We start from the raw sequence: 21,778 nt of genomic DNA, 5'->3' as shown, positions 1-21,778 counted from the left end.
AGACAAGGGACTCACTGGTGTTTCTCAAAGGACCCAGCTTCATTGACTGAAGTCATTGAAAGCATTACTTGTTTCACAGTCTGTTTTTCCAACTAAAGTCACTGACAGCACTGAATAGGTTATCTTTTCCTTCTTAAAAGCTTGCATTCTGATTTAATTGAAGAAATATTATTAAGTCTACCCTTCTCCATATAGAAAAAGAATGTTTCAAAATAGGATAACCTGTAAATATTTCAGATGTTTTCTTCAAGTAAGACATTACCATTCATGAAAGGGATGTTTTTTTTGATCAAATGAGTAACAAAAAGCATAAAAGCAAATACATCTTAACAGATGAAGGAACAGGATTTCCCTTTTTTATTTTCATTCACTGCCACCTCTTTCTACATCTTCCTGCAAGATCAACATTTCAGTATTTCCATCAACTGCAAAGCAAGGACAATTCAAACATGTGCAAACAGAGATTAACATGCTGGGTACAGTGGGTCACCCATCCTGAAAGGCAGAGCTTTACCTACATTGTCCATATTTGTCTCCAGGGTATAAAAAGTGTAGCTTCAAGGGGAGGGAGGGATGCTCAGCTTTAGATGCCAGTTTCCTGATAAGAAGTCACTTTCATGATAAAGTCATCTGCAAAAGCTTGCAGTCAAAAAACCTTGTATTTGTGTCCTATGTAATATACTCCACATCAGCAATCATTTATATCCAAATGGATATATCCAACTCAAGTGTTGTGGCAGCAAGGCTGCCCTCTGATGAGGCACCCTGATAATTTAAAAAAGACAAAAGGCATCTTTGTAAAGCATTTGGTGCTACCACGATTCTTTCAGTGCTTCTTCCAGAAGGAAGACTCCCCTGAAAATTATTTCACTCTATTTTTTAAACTGAACTTGGTGCAACCCTTTCAGGTTACTTTGAAGAAAAATGGTAAATCAATCCACATTCTAAAATGCCTCAGAAAGAAGCAAAATCCCAGCAGTAAATCCACCTAATTAAGTGAGGGTGTATCTAGCCCACAGCTATTATCGCTTCTCAGCTTAATATTTTTAAACACCCTGTATGTGGAGCAGGCAGTAAGCTCTTCTCATTATTTCTCAAATGAAGCTGAGTAGATCTAACCCAAATTATGACAAGATAAACCAGACAACTTAAGTGATGAAAACTGTACTTTTCCCTCTGCTATAGGGACGCTTCTGGCTCATCTGTCCTCTGATCAAGGTGAGCCTGATAAAGCTGAAAATTACACTGTGTGACTGGATTGTATGAGATTATCTTTCCCCTGAGAAGTGATTTATTTTAGTAACTCTTAATGAATAAGAAACTTTCTGCTCCAACACGCTGCTCTTCTTGTGTGGGCATGGTTCCTTATTGCTTTGAGTGAGAGATCACATAAAAGAAATGGAGAATGTGAGTGGCTACATCTTCTTCATGGTTCAAAGACATTTTTGTGTTATAAGATAGACCTTCAGGGACCACCAGTTCCATAAAAAGTGAAAATTATTGTCATCAGTTCGTGGGTTTAACTGCAAAAGTCACTGGCATATCTTCCACTTTTTGAGTGTGAGGAAAGTCCAGCTTTGGTTTTGAGGGATCTTGCTTGGTAGAATTTGGGGGTCCTCGACCTTTAGATGATTCCAGGAGATGCTGCATGTTAAGTCTGAAAATAAGGCGAGGATCTGGTCCAGAAAGAGATGGGCAATTGCATCTCTCTCTTATTTTAAGAGCCTGTGAACACATAAGAAATCAAATAGGAAAAACAAGAAAGGTTTCAGTCAGTGACTTTGGCTTTCCAGTCAGGTTTGCATTTGCACACTGGTTAGTGTAATAATGAGCCTGAATTGTTACTGAACAACCTCTCAACAGAAGTCAAGAATTCCTGTGACAAAATGTAGCAATATGGTAAAACAATGGGAAAAACAAGAGTGAAATTATTTCTTCACACCATGATCTCTAAGGATGGATACTCTAAAAGATACAACATAATTACACAGGAAGGTCTCCAATGTTTGTCCACATCAGTACCTTTTTATTTACATTCACATATAAACTAAACTTTTTGTAGTGCTTTCAGGGTACTTTGAAGAAAAATGTTGAATCAATCCATATTCTAAAATGCCTCTGAAAGAAGAAAAATCCCAGCAGGGAATCCACTTAATTATGTAGGGGTGTATCCAGCCCACAGCCCACACTGCACTCAGCTTCATATATTTATTTATATTTACATTCAAATGTAAATGATAATGACTGCATCAAGGAAAAAAAAAAAAGGCTCTGAACAATTTACTTCCTCAGACATGTTCTATTATTGAAGTAACAATACACAGACATCTGACTCAAAAAAGGAGGGAAAATCTCCAATAACATAATGGAATTTTAACTGTTTGGCACAGAGATCCAGAATCATCAGTTTAGTTAAACTCCTGTCACACAAGTGATCTCATCTCCAAGAAGCATTTGGAGTATTCCAAGTTTCCAAGTATTACGAGAAAATAATGTCACAAGAAAATAATTTTCTCTAGAATGTAACAATTTCTCTGGGTAAAAAGATCAGCAGTAAGAGACTTTAAGTTAGTCCTGCCCACTGAGTAAGTGCCATTGCTTGCATTTTGCAAGTAAGAAAGTAGGGGCACAAAGGAGCCAGAGAATCTCCCAGAGAACCAAAATTCATTAGCACAAGCACATTCCCCCAGATCATCCTGTCTGCCTGGCAATCTAAGAAAGGAATGGCAGTGGATGAATCTCACATCTCAAAGGCTCTGTGGAGAAATTGATACCAACCTGTTCAAAGTCAGCTGTTTTAAAGGATGCTTGTGTTCATTGCCACAAAGCTGATCTTACCTTAATTAGACCACACAAACTGGCAGCTCCTGTGTTTGGCACACAACAACTGATCAGTGCTTTTTAAGCAGCTGTACACAGAACTACTGGGATCCATGGAACCTCCTATAACTCATCTAAACCAATTAAGAAAAGTAGATCCTATGTATCATATAGCAAAATTATTACATGTAGAACTCTAGAGGGTTCTACATCTCCACTGGGAACTACGTTTTTGAGATCTGCAAAATGAAACACCAAAACAAGTCTGGTGGTTACCATTAATCAATGGTCACTGTGGGATAGTCACATTTGTTCAATATTGTCCTGGCCTCAATTAACAGCATAAACCATAGACAGATTTACATCCAACTCTGTTTTTAATCCTTTCATAGAAAAAACCAGTTCAAAAGTGCATTTTATTCTACTTCACAATTATGGATTTCTGAAAAGCAATGGCCAGAGTTGTAGCCAGGTGCCTCCTGGCCAGTATTTGGGACTGTCAGCAGAAAACACATGCTGATTAACTTGTTCTAGATGGATTCAGGAGAAGGAAGAAAGTAACACAGTTTTCATAGCAGTCCTAGCATTGCATTATAGACAGGACAGAAATTTTTAATCTGCTTTATATCCACTAGCTTTGTCTGAAATATCAAATCAAATATTCCAGTACAGCTCTGCATAAGCATTTACCCATCATTTTGAATACTGAATATCACTGTGGAAGAATATCACTTTGATATTCTTCCACAGGAGGCACTGGAAACATCTTACTACAGCAGATTTTAAAATAGAAGAGCAGAGCTTCTTAACTAGATTTTTTTTTTATAAGTAGGTTCCAAAACATATTTCTCGTCTAACTTTACTACAGTGAACCAGTAGAGTTTGCTGTAAATGGCTAGAAATAAACAGAATTGAAAGTTAACAAATTGTTTTGGAAATAGACACATTTGGAAAATATAACAAGAGTTACTCCAGTTGTTTCTTGCTGAAATGTAAAATTCAAATTACTGGATACACAAGTCTGGATTAGATATGCAAATATTGTTCCTGCCTAAGTTTCTTAAAATATGACTAAAGCTTTCACAGCTTATTTTTCTACAGCATGATCATCCATGTAGTCACCAAATGTAACTGTACTGCTGAACACTTCTGCTTCAGTGACCAATCCATTTCTAAACTGGCATTTATGATAAACAAAGAGTTTTCTCTTGTTGTCTTCTAGACCATAAGCTACTGCAAGATTGCATTAATGTCAAGCAGTGTTATTCAAGGCAAATGGGAATATAAAGATTTAGGCTGTATCCTGGAAAAGGCAACATAATCCTCTTTTAAACTAATTTAGCAAATTTGTATCTCTGGGTTTTCCTGGCTATAGAGTGCTTGACCTATTTCCATGGTTTCACTGAAGTCCCAACAGCAAAGATAAAAACCAGTACTTCAGGTGAAAATTTTTACCCTGTGGCTATCTGAGTTTTTGCTAGACATAAAGCTGTGCAAGGGGGTAGAAGGCAGCTGATCAAGATCATCACCTCACATGCCACTGAAAAACTCCAGCTATGGAAAGAAAAGCCATGTTAACTTGTCACCTCCCTGCTCAGGACAGCTGTGACTACACATTCCATTGAGGGCAGCCACCTGCCTTCTTGCTGGTTCAGGAGATCCCAAAAAAATCATCCAAACTCGTGCTTGTAAGTTACAAAGCTGAAGCTGTTTTTTTTATTAATGCAATCATAGTTACCTCCTGCAATGTTTGGGAGCAGGGAAGGCAGGAGAATTAGGCAGGTCTCCCTCATCCTATCACCTCCATGTAAAGCTACCAGCAAAGACAAATAGAGAAATAAGTAATTTTTAGTTCCCAATATTAATCCTTCACACTGTCACAGACACCAGACTACCTGCTGGTCTCAAGCCTTACAGTCTTAAATGAAATAGCAGTAAAAAGATGATTAAAGGAATTGATAGACTTTACTGGATAGAGAAAAAAAGCAGCTTAAATATAATGTTAATACTTCCAACCTTCCACTGATGTTGGCATAGGAAAGAAAAACTGTGACAAAATATTTAATAACTTTATAGGGAGGATAGAAATGCAGGTCAGTGTTTTTTATTCTTGTTTCCACCTTGATAGGGATTAATTAACATATTCTAGTACTGGAATTATCTGAAGTAATGTTCACACCATAAGCAAAGGGCAAATATACCAACCCACTTTTGAAAAGGAAGGAAAATAAACATATCTCCCATATCAAAAGGCAGCAGAGGAAAAAGTATTAACTACACAAAAATTAATAAAAAATAAGTAGCCAATGTGGATTTGACAAAAACATGTGCTTCCAAAGTAAATTAACTTTTTTTTGACAAGTTAACTGACCTAACAAACAACACAAGCAGTGCAATTGATAAATCCCAACTTATTTGTCTCTAAATTATCTCACCATGGCATTTCCACAAGAAAGTGGAAACTGGACTTACAGTGAATCAAAAATGGAATCTGAGCCAACAACATGATGCTAAAAAAGCAAATGTCACATCAAGATGAATTTTTGTATCACAGGCAAGGCTCAGGAGATAACCTTCTGCTTTATTCAGTTTAGCTGAGGCTTCCACTGATGTACAGTGCTGCATTTGAACAGCACACTTGGAAACAGAAACTGCCCCAAGTCAGAGAACATGAAAATGAATCATTCCTGGAGCTTCTCTCTAGCACTACACTCCCACAGTCTCCCTGTCTCCAGAAAAATGTTCATCTTCACCCATATAGAAAATTATTTTAAGATTTCATTTTCTGAAAATAAAATGCATCTCTCCAGCCTCCATGCAGGAATTCTAAGAGATTTCAGTTTCCTATTTAGGAGTATATTCTATTTCCCTGGTTTTCTATCCTAACACCTCCCTTTCTGAGGGGAAAATACTTTCAAAACACAACAAATCTTTGTTTTATTTCATTTCCAGGACAGCACCATTTTTTAACTGCTTATAGCTCTCTTGTTTACTGATTCCTCAGCATGGCTGTAGCTTCCACCTTGCTCAGAAAACCAGATGTAACATCTTTAACACTCATTTGATTTGCTCTCAGTCTTTTAATGACTTGAAAGGGATCCCTGTGATAGTTCCCCTTTAATTTACACTTCCTGAGACTGTTCAGTCACCTCATTGAGATGTGACATTTCATTACCTGAAGAAAAATTCTCACTTTATATGATTGCATCTTATTGTGAGCCTGCTTAAAAGTCTGTAGAGAAAGATTAGAGAAGTTCAAAATCTTCTCCCTCTTTGTCCCAGCTATAGTAGCTGGTCTAATAAGAGATGTATTGTCCTGAAAAACATTTCAGCTCCAAAACCAGCAGCACACGACACCCAATAATAGTCATGATGGATCTGGCACTGAGTCTTAAAAAGTACCAGTTTCTTCACAGAGAGGTACTAGACATAAAAAGGTCTTTTTTGATAACCTGGCTTCTCTCCTGGGCTCTGAGTATCTAATGACAATTAATACAAATAAATTGTATTAATAGAACAATGGTATGAATAAAAAATTAATTGTATTAATGGTAAACATTCTGTTCTAAAAAGCTCAAAGAATGTGAACAATGAAATAAAAAGGGGCTGATACTGAGCAACAACAAAATCTTGGGATTCCCTTTCCATGCCTGAAATGCAGCCTGAAGGCAGCAGCTCCCACAAGAAGGGGAGTCAATACTTCAGACAAGAATCCTTCTCTACGCATTTTCTTTCATCTTTATTCCAGTTTTGTAGTGCCAACCTCACTTATCTGGTGAACGTGCTAAAAACAGGAAGCCTTCAGCTCCTGTTTTCTCATCCTACTCCAAAGAATGTTTAAGGTAAAAGGCAAATAAAAACAACTCCCCTCAATTATCTTTTGGAAGATCTTCCCAGCCTTCACTGCTCTTGGAAGTTGAGAGTAGCTGTAAAAAGGTGAGGGCTGATCACTTGCTAAACTATGAGAGATGAGACAGAAATAACAGTTCTACACAGTTGCTCAGTTATTTAACTTATTTGCTCAGGCTTGGGGTAGAACATAAGAAGTAATTTATTTCATTACCTCTTTATAAGCCAGTCAACAACTCTATAAAAATAAATGATTCTGAACCCTTTATGTTCAATCTAGCTAAAACTGAGGCTCCACAACAAAAATAATTTTCTATTCAGCTGCTCAAATGTGTTTGAAAATCCATCAAAAACATTCTCCCAGCCTGCTTTTGCAAAGTACAAACTTCGTGTATATTAATTTGAAATACCCAGTCTAGCCACTCTCCAGCCTCCTATGCCTAATGCTGACTTTGATTTATGCCATCATTTAGAATATTTACTGTATTCATTCTCAAAGGATTCATGAAACTCTTTTTTTTCTCCTTTGAAGTCAGCAAACACCTCAGCATTTTAGTGCTCCCTCTGCCAATAAATCTTCAAGTGTCTTTACAGTTTGGAACTGAGAAAGACTTAAAGTGACAGAGAGTTAAAAAAAAAAAAAGAGAATAGTTGGTGATAAAAAAGAGCATTTCCAAACACAGTTCAGCTTGCTGAAAAACAGTGTCTCAGTGGAATGCTTTAACACTCTATTTTATTTTTTTTGTTTGCTACAAAAGCAAGAGAAGCCAAGAAAATTTAGGGATCCAACTCAAAAACTGCCTTTCCAGAATGGCAAAAAAAAATAGAAAGAGTGGATGAGACCTGTGATACTCAAAAGGTTGTTCAAAATAAAAAAAAATTACACTTTGATCAGAAATCAGAAAAAAAACCCAAACCACTTGGAATATAATTACATTTTATCTGTGCTATCTTACTTTTCCCTCATTTAATAAAACCTTCAAGGTTGAAAGCTTTGCAATGGAGAATTTCTGTAAGGATAAAGAGAAAGGTAAGCATGGTGCTATGAGAATAAACTGTGAATCAATAGCAAAGCAGCTGATTAATCAATTAATACCAAACCACTTCTGGCAAGTTTCCTAAGAGGGAAAGCCACTCCCTGAGCCCTGCTCACCTCTGGGATGAGGCGGTCCAGGTGCTCAGCTCTGTTTTCATGGGAAGGGTGTGTGGAGAGCCACTCTGGCAGCTTAGGCTGCCCCTGGATGGTTTCTGCCAATTCCATCTGCTGCCAAAAGACGCTGCTGGCTCTGACATCCACACAGGCCTGAGAACAGGAGGGAAATGGAAACACCTCTGCATATTTAAAGTAATAAATGCACAGTCTAACTGATATTGAATTATAGAATACAGTTTAAATTTTAAGTTTCTAATGACTGTTTAGATGGTCCTTATATCTGACAGTAAAAAGCTGTTCCAAAATATCTAAAAGTGATAAAAAAACTCATGCAGACACTGGATCTATTCCTTTTAACACCTGTGCCTTAAAAAAATTGAGAAAATTCAAGAGGAAGAAAAGGTTTACAATTTCAGGCATGTACTTGTTCTTTAAAAAAAAACTCAGCTGCAAATTCAAGTTATACTTACTATAACAAATTAATAATCTCCACAGTTTTAGGCAAAGTTACAGGAAGAAGTGGAGAATCAAAAATACAAGGTGATAATAGTTCATACTTAAATATACCTAAACAGTAACTGGAAATGCTTTCAGTAATTGATTACACAGCCTTTCATGGGTGATCTGTGGAATCCATGACACAATAAAACAGTAATTTTGTAGAATTCCTGACTCTCTTAAAGAACTACAGAAAGTCATAGAATAGTAACATCTAGAATTGCTTTTGTATATCACCACAGACTGCTCTATTTTTACATTTAAGTATAGAAGAAAAATAAACAAGATTTCTTACACTGGCCTTTATTTGGTAAGAAAAAAAGAGGGACAAGTAATCAGAAGATAAGAAAATTATTTCTTTCCATTCCCTCATCCAGGAATAGATATGGTGCTTTATCCTTTGAATTAATTTATTTAAATTATTATCATAAAAAGGTTATCTGCACAAGCAGAGAAATGCTCATATGTCACTTCACTTATTTCTTTCTGATATGGCCCTACTTTTTTGGTATTAGAAAGCAGTGAGCACAAACACAGCAATTACATTTTTTAATGGATTGTATTATTCTTGACAACTTCAAATTACAAATGCAATTTTAATCTCACAATCAAAGTTAATTTTAAAAACCCTTCCTTAAAGAATCATTAATAAGTATTAAAAGGAAATTTTGCTAATGAAATATTAACACTAGATGGTGCTGCTCTCACTGATATCTCACACATAAGTCTATGGCACTTAGCCAGAAATCAAAGAGTTGGTTCAGTTCCTTTAACATAGAATTCAATTCCCCGGGGGAAAAAAAAAAAAGTCATTGAAAAAAATAAACTATGAAAAAATGCTGAGTAGCTTATGACCAAATTTTTGCCTTACTTTAGCAAAGCTGTTTTGTTGTTATGGCTGTATTTTACAGAAATCTTTAAATATTTACATATAATTAAATCCTACTTATGGAAGATCCCTACTTATAGTTCTCCTCTTTACAAATACATGGGGTTTTCTTCTAATAGCAACAAACTACACAGAAAGGAGACTGTGCAGATAATGCACAACTTTACACACTTCAATGTTATTACACATTGACTTTGTCTTTCCATAAAAAATATTTTATTTCCCACCACTTCATAAAACTACATATCTTCAAAAACTTACAGTTTACCTCCATATGAAGAAGGAAACTCCCTCTGATTGTAACAGAAACTGAAAAATGTCTGGTACTTATTTTTTCGCTAATTTTATTTTTATTGCTAATAAAACCAATCAGTTGTAGTTACCTTTGCAGCAAACTGAAGTCCCACTTTATCAGCTTCAGCCTCCAGGGTTCTGCTGTAGGGTCTATCAAACATGTACTGCAAAGAAACACATCAGAGCTCTGTTCCTGGGTCTGGAGTGTGTACAGAGATGGAGCCTCATAGCTGCCTTTTCACCTTCTCATAAGAAGTGGGGTTTATCTATCATGCTCACATTGCATGTGATTAGTATTACTTTTCTTAATGCAGTCTCCAATTCCATTATGTGTAACTCATTGATCCTGTATTCAGTTGAAATTAATTCAAGTTAGTTATATTTTCACGGACACTATCAGCAGCCAATCCCATTTTGCAGCAACTGAGAGCTAAATACCAACTTTTTACCAGAATATTTTCACTTCACTCTTCTATTGACATCAAGATTTTCTTGTAGCAACTGTATATAAAAAAATCCAGTGGCTCCCTAAACTTTTATGATGCCTTTAAGCGTGGTATCATCTACTTCATATGGCAAACTGCCCACGGTAAGGAACGTAGCCATAAATATTTGCATGCAGAAATCACTCCTTTGCCATGACTGTCCCTAACACAAGCTGCAAATTGCCCTTGAGAAATCAAACTAGAAGACATAAAGCTGACCAAACTCCTCTCCCATTTTTCTAGAGCATTAACACACCCTAAGAGGCAGTGGTGGTTTTCTCAAATGTAATTCATGTAGATTTGGGCAGCCTTACCCTAGTCTCCCATGTTTTAGCAAATGCAAATCAGGACTTGTTTAAACAGCCTGCTCCTGAAGAGATAAGGAACCTGTCACAACATCCTGGTTTAATCATCCATTAGGAAATGTGAACTGAACAATGGCAAATGTGCAAGGTTAGAGAAGAGAGAAAGGTCCATCAGCTCAAAAAGGTTCTATCAGCTCTTTATCTGGCTATAGAAATTTGTCCTCCTTAGAAGTTTCGGGGAAAAAACACCAAAAAATCAAACAACAAACCAGTTTGAAATGAAGAGCACCAAGGAAGTGCTCCATTCCCTTGAGTACATAAAGGTAACTCTAACTTTTTGCTGCTTTCCCAAGTCAAAAAGAGAAGCCAACCAAAGCTGGCTTTAAAAGACAAACATGCTGGTTTAGAAGTAAGCAGAGATGAGGTCACTTTCTAAATTTTTAGTTTCCATACAGACGTTAAACATTGCAATTATAAGTATATTTTTTAAATCCTCTGATGATAAAGTAATTCCTTGAAGTGGAATACATGTTTTTATTGCCCTGAAAAGTGTTCCAGGTCTGTTGGTACACATATATTCACTAAACAGCAAAGAAACTCCTGGCTAGTCTGTCATATATTCCTGAAGCACCATTTCCTAGTTAGCCATATAAACTATTTGATTAATTATTAAACATTTTTTAGACAGAGATGAAATTTGTAACCTACAAAAAAGCCCTGAGGTATCTAAGCATACAGTGGTATTCATCAGCTACTGAAAAATGGAATTGTTTAAAAAATCTTTTGTGAATATGCTAGTGAAAAATTAGAACTTCAAACTCTGATCTAAAATCCTTGTCAGAAATTGGACATAAAAAAAGATGAATCTGATTTTTCAGTTTAATTATCAGAGCTGCCTGTACATATTGAAGAAAAGGGAGTTCCAGGGACGTTGATTGCCCAAAATCACCAGGTTCCACAAGAAATACAAATCCTATGGTGTGAGGTGGACAAGAAAGGAATATGAAGTACTGCATCTGTATATACTGGTGTGTGGGGCATGAGTAAAACTCAGAGTCATGCTTGGTCTTATTCCAAGAATAATTCCTAGGCTTTAGTTCCCATATAAATAACTGCTGCTCTATAACAAAGGCAATATTCTTTAGTCCAGAAATACATGCTTAAGGAACAATCCCAAATAAATGTAATAAGAAAAGTCAACAATTTATTAAGGAAAGAAAATCCATTATCTTTGGGGGAAAGGCTGTAGTAGATAGGGACAGGCGAACGGAAGATTTCGGGATGTGACGGAAAGAAAGACCCCTTCCCCCTCTCACCCTGCAACATGTTATCCATTACCCCAGAGAATGTAACCACACCTAACCCAGTAGTTTTCCACTCCTGACTAACCCTAGAGACCCTACCAACCCCCCCTGACGTAGCAGAGTCCCCCAAGACTATTTAAACCCATGAGATAAGATAATAAATGCTTTCGACCGTCCACCACACTGGTGCCTGCGTGTGTCGTTGGCCCGAGTGGCCCAGGGGAGACTGGGCCGCCGTGCTGTTCCTTGAAACCAGGTCGCCTTGCCTTCCCCTGAAGGCAACATAACTGGTGCCGAAGCCCGGGAATAATTCGCTCGGGCAGCGGGTGTCGCCTGGACAAGAGCAGCGGCCAGACCGGTGGAACCGTGTTCTCGGCAAGGGAGACGTCCCAGGACCCGCGATCATCATGGATGCCATCGCCAGGGTCGTAAGTGAGGTTCATAAGCAATGGGGAATTGAGTGTAAGCTCAAAGACTTTTATCTTGCTATAGCAAGGCTGCTTGAGCTTGGGGCAATTGAACGCCCTGTGGATGTTTTGCATCCGGAGATATGGGAAAAATGCACAGCCGCGCTGGCCGAGGACACGAAATCCTCAGGCAGCGGCAAATGCCTTAAGGCGTGGGGAAAAGTAGAGAAAGCCCTGCGCAGAGCAATAGAAGAGCAGGAGACATGGAGCGCAGCGCGTACGTGTTTATTGGTTACACCCAAGCTAGGGGTAGGAGCGGCAACGCAAACCGCCCCTGAGGGTGACCCGCCCGAGAGCGGGGATCCGGGGGGGCCCGGCGCGTTGCCCCCCTCCCCGGGCCGGGGCCCGGGACCCCCCGCGGAAACCTCCCAAAAATCCGCGGCTTCCCCATCCGCCCCGCCACCGCCGGTCGGTGACCCGGTACCGGAGGTGCAGCAGCGCGCAGAGCTCTGTTGGCAGAGACTGGCGGGGGAAGCCAGAGCCGCGGAAGCCGCGGCTCGGGAGGAGATGCTGCCCACGCCGCCTCCATACGCCTTTGAAAATGGCGCCGGCAGCCAAGGGGAGGGGCGGGGCGCGGGCAGTCTCGGCGCGAAGAGCCCAGAGGCGCGGAGTTTCGCTAATGCGCGTGTGCGGGAGAAAGAGGAGGAGAGCGGCAGAGGGCTCGGAGCCGATCGGCAGCCGCGCCTGACGCTGCCACCATATAAGGGAGAAACCCACCCCTGCAGGAGGCAGGGCGAGCCCGGGGGGCGGCAGCGGCGCCACCCCCGGGGGGAGGAGCGGGGTCGGAGCCGCACAAAACGGCACCGAGCCCCGGAAGTGCGCTGGCACTCGACTTCCGACTCGGAGTCCGGCAGCAGCTCCGGCAGCTCGGAAGAGCTGCCGGGAGCCGGCTGGGACTCTGAGACGAAGAGAATAGAGCCAATGCAATTTAAAACAAAACCAAGTAAAGCTTTAAGCCGCACCGAAAAGCAGCCACAATACAAACCAGCCCAGTTTACCGACTGGGGAGAAATAAAAATAGCCTGCGCTGAGCTGTCCCCAGCTGGCATGGCAGCCCGCCGCGGCGCCTCCACCCCAAGCACGCCCGAGAGGAGCCTGTTTGGGGCTGCGGGAGGAAGGGGCATCTGGCCAAGGAATGCAGGTCCCGGCCCCAGGGAAACGGGAGAGGGAGGGGGCGTGCGGGCTGCACCCAGCCTCCTCCCGCTGCAAATGCAAGGCAGCCCATCTATGCCAACCCCCAGTGGGGCGGGGCGCCCTTATACCCCATACCCCCACAGGAGGCAGCCAGCTTCGTACCCTCGCCAGCGAATTTCGCAACACAGCCTGCGGTACCTTCGTACCCACTACCGCCGCAAACAGCGCCTGTGCCGCAGGGTCAGCAGGGGACGCCCCAGAACGGGACCCCTGGGTGGCCCTGGCCATGAAAATAGGGAAGGAGCCACCGAAGGTGTGGGGGACGTGCTGCCTTTATGGCAGTCAGGACCCCCATGTCATAGGGCTTCAGTTTTGGGCAGACACAGGAGCAGACTGCTCGATTTTTCCCCAAGCACTGTGGCCCCGACACTGGCAATGCAAAGAAGTCCCCCCAGTGAACGGAGCGGGAGGGCCGTCCCGAGCTTGGAAAAGCACCCAATTAGTAGCCATAACGCTTCATACAAAAAAGGGACCAGAACAAACAGTAGCAATCCACCCCTACATTTTGCAAAACTCTCCACCCCTGATAGGAAGGGACATCCTTGCTATGTTAAGAGTCAGGATTACAAATTTATAATAAGGGCCACTGCCGTACACCCACTGCTGCCAATCAAACTGACTTGGAAATCACCAGACCCCGTATGGGTCGAGCAGTGGCCCCTGTCAAAGCCTCGAATGGCAGCCTTGCTAGAACTGGTCGACCTCGAGCTGCAAAAGGGTCACATAGAACCCTCCACCAGCCCGTGGAACACCCCTGTGTTTATATACTAGAAACTACCTTTCTAACCCTAAACGAAACCAAACCGAACCTGACTAACTCCTGTTGGCTTTGTTATGATGTTAAACCCCCTTTCTACGAAGGCATTGCTTTAGACACCCCCTTCAGTTACTCCACAGCCAGTGCCCCCCAGCAGTGCAGATGGGACACTCCCCGCAGAGGAATCACCCTGAGTCAAATCACAGGACAAGGCAAATGTTTTGGTAATGCAACTTTAGCAAAGCAGAAAGGCAACTTCTGCACTAAAGTTGTCAAGCCCAACAGAAAAACCAGTAAGTGAGTAGTCCCATCCGCATCTGGGATGTGGGTTTGCCAGCGATCCGGAGTGAGTCCTTGTGTGTTCCTTGCCAAATTTAATGACTCTATTGACTTCTGTGTCCAAGTTCTGATTGTTCCTAGGGTCCTATACCACTCAGATGAAGAAGTGTACCACCTTTTCGAAGAACCTGACAGACTCCACAAAAGAGAAATAATCACAGGTATAACTATCGCAATGCTGCTCGGCCTGGGAGCAGCTGCTACAGCCACAGGTGTCTCAGCCATCGCAACCCAACAGCACGGACTCTCTCAGCTGCAAATGACCATCAATGAAGACCTGCAGAGGATCGAAAAATCCATCTCCTATCTAAAGAAATCAGTCTCTTCGCTTTCAGAAGTAGTTTTACAGAATAGGCGAGGACTGGACCTCTTGTTCATGCAACAAGGAGGACTGTGTGCAGCTTTGAAAGAGGAATGCTGCTTTTATGCAGATCATACAGGAGTCGTTAAAGACTCTATGGCAGAACTCCGAAATAGACTGGCTCAGAGAAAGAGAGACAAGGAAACCCAGCAGAGCTGGTTCGAATCCTGGTTCAATCAATCACCTTGGCTCACCACTTTAATTTCTGCCCTGGTAGGTCCACTGGCAATACTGCTTTTAGCTGTTACCATAGGACCATGCCTGCTGAACAAGCTAGTCTCATTTGTTCAGGCCCGTCTAGAACGGGCAAACATTCTGTTTGTAGGCCAGCAACAAATGCTGTAAACCAAAAAGTGCGAACACAGTCAGCTGCAAAAAGCCTTCAAAACTCACCTTGCGAGATTTACTCAGGTTTACCAAAAACCCTTTTTTCCTTACCAAGTTACAAGTTTATACCTCACTCCAGTGCCTATATCTACAACTACCTCATGTTACTTATGAAAAGGAGGGGGGAGATGTAGTAGATAGGGACAGGCGAACGGAAGATTTCGGGATGTGACGGAAAGAAAGACCCCTTCCCCCTCTCACCCTGCAACATGTTATCCATTACCCCAGAGAATGTAACCACACCTAACCCAGTAGTTTTCCACTCCTGACTAACCCTAGAGACCCTACCAACCCCCCCTGACGTAGCAGAGTCCCCCAAGACTATTTAAACCCATGAGATAAGATAATAAATGCTTTCGACCGTCCACCACACTGGTGCCTGCGTGTGTCGTTGGCCCGAGTGGCCCAGGGGAGACTGGGCCGCCGTGCTGTTCCTTGAAACCAGGTCGCCTTGCCTTCCCCTGAAGGCAACAAAAGGCAGAACTGGTGCTCACATGCCCAAAGGCCTAAAAAGAATCACTGGGAAACACTTAAGAGTCAATAATAAAAAATACACAATAGTCACCAGGTCAGAAAGTCAAGCCTCTAAGGACATAAGAGAAAAACAAATATTGAAACAGAAGCAAGTACCACAGCATGGTTTAAATAACCCTTTCACAGAATGGGATGCTAAAGCTTTGAAAAGCAAAATACAGTTATGGAAGAAGAGGACGAGAAACATCCTGAGAAAATGTGCAGAAAGGTTCACTTTCATGTAAGCACAACAGACAAATACTGAAGGAGGAAAACACACACTGCACTCCTGGGTGACTACAAAAACTAAGTTTCCTATTCAGCTTCTTTTGTCTATGGGATTAAAGTTTTGCAAGTATTTATCACTCCAACATTATTGGAGTTTGATCAGCCTTTTAAGCCAGGACAGTATCCCATAGATAATGTTTCCTTTGCACAGGACTCGGAGCTTAAACCCAGATTTCCTTTCCAACCTAAAGCACAACTCCATCCTATGATGCCAAAGTACCCATTCTCTGTGGAGAGCAGAAGAGATGCTGACAGGGAGTTGAATTTTGCTGTCTAAATTATGAGTAGTCTCAAGATTCATTCACACTTTGTTTTTGCCAAATTCAGCTCTTCAAAATGCTGGCTAGAATTCATCAATGTATTGGTTTCTTAGCTACTTGTGCAAATATCCAAGCCCTTAAGAGATAATTTATGTTCAGAATCCACACATCTACCCATTAGCATAAGAACTACCAAAACAGATTGGTTATGTTTAATTTCATGTTTTTGAGGAACTAGGGGAAATCTCAGGAAAAGCATCAAGTCAAAGAAACCAAAGAGATCTTTCACTTCAATTCAGATTCCAGTTTTATGTTCTAAGCAAATTTCTATTTAAAAATATACTTTAAAAAAAATGGATCAATAATTGTCCAAAGAGTGAATTAAACTGCTGAAGACAACTGGCACCGGAAAGCCTCTGAATTTTACTTTGCTGAAATATTTGCTGGCTGAAAAGATTATTTTAGTAACTTGTACTATAGCATGGTTTATATAAGGGTGTTTAGATTCTCAATTTTTTAATCTTGGAAACCATTCTTACCACTAACAATATATTTAAAGAATTCCATATATTTTATTTGATTTAGGAAGAATTTAACAACTACTATAAAAACATGCCATTTTACTATATACAGCTTTAAAGAGCAGGTTACCTTTCTCAAAGACAATCACCTGTCTTAATTGGCAAGCATGTTCCTGCAGTCTGTGCAACTAAATCCAGTCATTTAGGGAAGCTTAAAGTTCTTCAACATGACAAATGAAAATCAGCATCAACTAAAGCAGAATCAGATTTATAAAAACGTATTTCATAACAGACTCAAATATTAATTTTTGTTACATTTCTCCTTTTGCCTTTCTCCCTAGATTGACTATTTAGTGTAGCAAAAGATTAACATTATCTTTCCAAGGAAATGAGGAAGGACAATAGAAAACATCAGTCTTACCTCCTGCAACTTGCTCTGAATCCACTGGCCAACAACTGCCAAACTATCACGAGGACAGATTGCCCAAATCATAGTGAGAAAGATGAGTGAGAGAAAATCCAAGAAGTGAACCAGGCTGGCTTTCTCTGCCTGTAAACAGAAATTGTCCCATTTTCATTCCTTACTGTCTGACATTTCTTCAGAACATTAACAGAATTTGGAAACACTTTAAAAGTCACTGATTTTTTTTTTTTCCTTGGAGCCACAGGAAGAGGGCAAGCACAACATTCCCTGCTTGTATCAAAACAAACAAATAAACAAAAAATCCAGTTGGATACAAGGTACTTTCAGGCCAGAATTCGCATAAGCTGCATACAGCAGGAACAAATACATTCTGCCTATCAAACTCTCTGAGAGATTCAAAGGTTGAGGTAGGATGGAGGCAACAAACAGAAAAAGTTCTTCAGTGAAACACCAGGAAACACCTCAGTGTGAATAAAAAAATCTACAAAACACCTCAAAGACTGCTCTTTACATTAATTTGAGAAAACACATCACTGAAACAGGATCACTAATGGCATAAGGGGACAGTACACAGAATGTATTTATCTTTTATTTCCTGCTGCTTTCCTTTAAATTTAGAATCCAAGAGGTTATTCTGTTTTCCAGAGCTGTATTTGACATTGGTCAGAGCATTTACAAACAGGATCTCTGTGCCAGCTGGGTGACACAGATTCCATACAAACAAAATAAGTTCTTCTTTATTATCAGAAATATTTTTTAGAATTTTAAAGGGTTGGTTGGCTGAACTGAGCCTGAGAAATCATTATGTGAACCACAATGTGTTGCTCACCCAAAATCATGCAAGAACCACGCTCTGGGTATTCTAGAATTTGACATTCTAAAACTGTGTGCTCCAATAATAACAATAACCAAGTATTGTAAGATACACTTCTGCAGGTATTAACAATTATAAAAGTAACAGAGCTGCTGAGTACCTCCAGTTCTTTGTGTCTGTGCTATAAGAGAAGGATCTGAAGACCAAGCTCTAAATGACTCTTGAAAGTGAGTCATAATTTACCTGAACAACTGTGAATAAAGCCCTGGCAGCCTTTGTGTTAACAGGTCTTCTGACAGTTATTAAGTGCTACGCAAATAATAAGGATCTACTGTAGCAGGCTACTCATTTCAGACTCAATTTTGCATTAATTAGATAGAGTCACACTGAAAACTTGGTTGGTAATGATAGGGAAAATCATAACTAGAGTAATTAGAATTAATAATTTAAAAATATCAGACAGCTTTCTTTGAAGACTTACTGCATGTTCCAGCACAGCATGAGCTATTTCATGTCCTAAAATAAATGACAGCTGATGAACATCAGAAACTGCATCCAGTAACCCAGTAAAAACAAACACTTGACCATTCTGTAAACAAAGAGAATAAAAATTAAGTGGGAGATATATCAAGTGCTATTTCAATATTTTTTTTGTGTGTGGTGTACAACTTACTGGAAGCACAAAAGCATTTACACCTGGTTCATCCACCACGTGGATAACCCACTGGAGAGCTGAGACTTGGGGGATGTCCTTGTTGCTTTCAGACAAATGCCCAACAACTCTCTCCACAACCTGGTAGCGTGCATCTGTCTCAGGTAACATCTGACTTTTGAATTGCTCCATCCACTGAAAAAAAATTCATTGGTCCTAATTTTTAAGGTGGACAAAATATATACAAAACATGTAATTTGAAAATATCCTGTTCTATTCTTATCTCATGTCTCTGACAGACAGGAGTATGGATACATTTGGATATGGCTTATCACGTTTAACTTTACAACAGGAAATCACAGAATTCAAAATTACAGGGATTAGTTCAATGGACAAGAAATAGTTAAGAATATTTGCTGCATGCATGTTATATGCTTTTTAACCATTATGTGTTTCTCCTGGAAAGGGAATTCTAAAAAAGGATGGGGATAGAAAAGGTAACATGAAGGGATTCTGCAGGGTTCTGAGCATAAAGTTTAGAACTCATCAAGGACTCTACAAGGTCTGTTTTCCCATTTCATTAACAGGACTATCTCATCACTATAAAAGCAACAATTTTTGAGTACTTTCAATTTCTTGTCTAAAATCTTACCATATCATATTCCATCTGCGACAGCTCCCTAAAATGCTCTTTGCCAAACACCAACAGTCGAGCACGCCCAGTGATGGGTGTCTCCTCCAAGTGGGTAAAATAAAACATGACGAATACAACTCCCAAGCTGCTGACACCCAGCAGGATCTTCCATTTGTTTTTTCTTGCACTTGCTTTGAAGAGTTCCCGTTTATTAGGAGGAAGTGCCTTCCACCAATTTCTTATGCTCCTGTAAGATAAAAACAGTGTTAATTTAGGATATATTTGAAAAGGAATTTGTTACTGTATTCTCTATTACAGCCTCATCTCATGTAGGAGCTTATGGGGGGGGTTACACTTTAATTGGCTTCCATTCCACTGCATTTCTCCCCTCCCACAGGAAAAGAAGGAATGCCCCTGAGTGTCTTAGATCACCTCCCTCTACCACATGTAAATAAGAAGGAAAAGAGCAAAAAATACATCTAACACCTCTGATAATGGAAAAGAAACCACCTCTTGTTGAGCAAACTGTCAATGAAACAACACTACAAACACACCTGCCATCACTCCCCACACTCACACTTTGCATGGTAGGTCTTGCACTGAGAGGAAAGTAACACAGTATTTTACCTGCCAAGAATGATGGCAAATAATTTCTGAGCTGGCTTCACAATAATCCAGAAAAGAGGAACTGGTGCAGCCTGAAGTGATGGTGATGCGTGAAAAGACCTGTTGATCTGAATGTTCCAAGCAGGAAAGTGACATAGGGGCTGCTGATCAGATCTCTCCTGACTGATGAGGAGGGATGGGATCTTCTCCCCCAGTGGCTGAGAAGAGTGGGAGAAAAACCTTCCCAAACTGTGGTTTGCATTCCTGCACACTTCCTGTCCACTGGTATGTGGGACATCCAAAAGACATCTCAGTCCTTTACCAACCAAGTTTCTGTAGGAGTCAGGGTTTCCAGTCAAAAAACAGTTTATAGTATTTCCACTCAAATCCAACCTTTGGCATCTATTTCTGTCACCCTGACTTTGGCACCGTCCTGTGTAAGACCTAGAGAGATTATCGTGCTTCCCCTGCTTGCACCAAGAAGCCAAATGAGACAAAATGCAGTTTCTGCCTGACAGCTTTAGACCACGGATGATATTCATAACTTCTTTGGTTGGTTACCCTGAAAAAAAAAAAGATAAAAAAAAAACAACCTGCAGACTGGTATTAAAACAAGAAACTCTGCTTTGTTATCATTTTCCCCTGAACGGATATTATGTATTAGTTTGCCAACATCTGCATTGCACAATAAAAGGTCACAGTCACAACTGCATCCGGTTCCAGTTCTAAGATACCCATCTGCTTCCGACTGTGAAAGATATCGGTATCTTGCATTACTGAAAATACAACAAGGTGTGATTTATTTTTCTCGTTTCACTTTTATCACCAGCAGATCAGAGTGACTGTAGGTGTCCCTTGTGGGTCATCACCTTTCCGCGCGGGGCTCCTGCCCCTCAGTGCCATTCCTATACATGAGGAAAAACAGATCTGCGAGCACATTGCTCGTCCTTCACCTTGTTCCTTGGCCTAGAAACAAACCAAGTCTGCGCCAGCCGGGAGCGTTTGTCACGGACGTGGGAATGCCTTGGCACGGAACAGACCCAGACCCTCCGGCCCGAGGGGTCCCGCCGCCGTCACTTTCACCCTCAGGCTGCAACCGCGGCCTCTGCTCCTCCCCGAGCCCCCCACCCTCGGGTGTAACCGCGATTATCGCGACATGGGCTGAGCGAGGAGCCGCGAGAGGGGGATGAGTGAGGCAGTCACTCTGAGGCGGGTAATGGCGGGCGGGGAGGCGGGGGGCAGCTCCGGCCGCGCGTCCCGGCGGCCGTGAACCACCTCCTCCAGCGCGGTTCCCTACTCACCACCGCGGGAGGCGGCGGCGGAGGGGCCGGGCCGCGGAGCCGGGGTCGGTACGGAGCCGGGGTGCAGAGCGGGAGGCGGGCCGGGCGCCGCCGGGGTGCCGCGTCCCTTCCCTCAGGCGGGGCCGCTCCCGCCGCCGCCGCTCCCCTCAGGCGGCGGCCGCCATTTTGTGGCGGCGCGGGGCGCGGGGCCCGTTCCCCTCAGCGGCGCGGCTCTGCCCGCCGTGCTTCATCTAGCTGCAAAATGTGGAATATGTCAGGATGATTTTAAATCAGGGTGTTATGTGTAATAAATATAATTCGCGCCATTCCTCGTATGAAATATGTAATATTGGATATTTGTTAAATCATGCCCGTCGTATTAGTTCCCCCCGCCCCTTACAGGCAAGACTGGATGTATGTTAGAAACTGATTTACAAGTAAAAGGATGTGGCTTGGCCAGGAGATGGGCCATGTCTGAGCTCCAGGTGTTGATCATCACTATCATCAGTGCTGATCGTCCAACATGGATATCATGGAAATCCTCAGACAGATCCATGTGAATGCAGCCTTCCCGTAAACTCTCATCAAGAATTCAACTACTCCGGACATTAAAAAAAAGAAAATCTTATTAACCTATAGACTCTGAATAGAAGAAAAGACTAACTGCTGAAATCTTGGCCTCAG

The 21,778-nt window shown here is 41.4% G+C and overlaps 1 protein-coding gene across 2 annotated transcripts; it reads right to left on the bottom strand.

The window, feature by feature from the left end:
- Positions 1 to 324: 324 nt before the first annotated feature.
- Positions 325 to 21,287, bottom strand: OMA1 (OMA1 zinc metallopeptidase). 2 transcript variants are annotated; one of them, XM_021542229.3, is made up of 9 exons: positions 21,116 to 21,287; positions 19,836 to 20,376; positions 19,227 to 19,455; positions 18,596 to 18,769; positions 18,404 to 18,511; positions 17,106 to 17,234; positions 9,593 to 9,667; positions 7,823 to 7,972; positions 325 to 1,725 (listed from the first exon to the last, which is right to left on the bottom strand). In XM_021542229.3, the coding sequence occupies exons 2-9, from the start codon at positions 20,354 to 20,356 to the stop codon at positions 1,507 to 1,509; spliced, it is 1,605 nt and encodes a 534-aa protein (XP_021397904.1). In that variant the 5' UTR covers positions 20,357 to 20,376; positions 21,116 to 21,287; the 3' UTR covers positions 325 to 1,506. The 2 variants fall into 2 exon arrangements, with proteins under 2 accessions (XP_021397904.1, XP_077641457.1); XM_077785331.1 differs by lacking the exon at positions 18,596 to 18,769.
- Positions 21,288 to 21,778: the final 491 nt, after the last annotated feature.

This window comes from Lonchura striata, chromosome 9 (assembly GCF_046129695.1).
Source record: "Lonchura striata isolate bLonStr1 chromosome 9, bLonStr1.mat, whole genome shotgun sequence".
NCBI lineage: Eukaryota > Metazoa > Chordata > Aves > Passeriformes > Estrildidae > Lonchura > Lonchura striata.
This window is presented reverse-complemented; position numbering and strand designations above follow the sequence as displayed.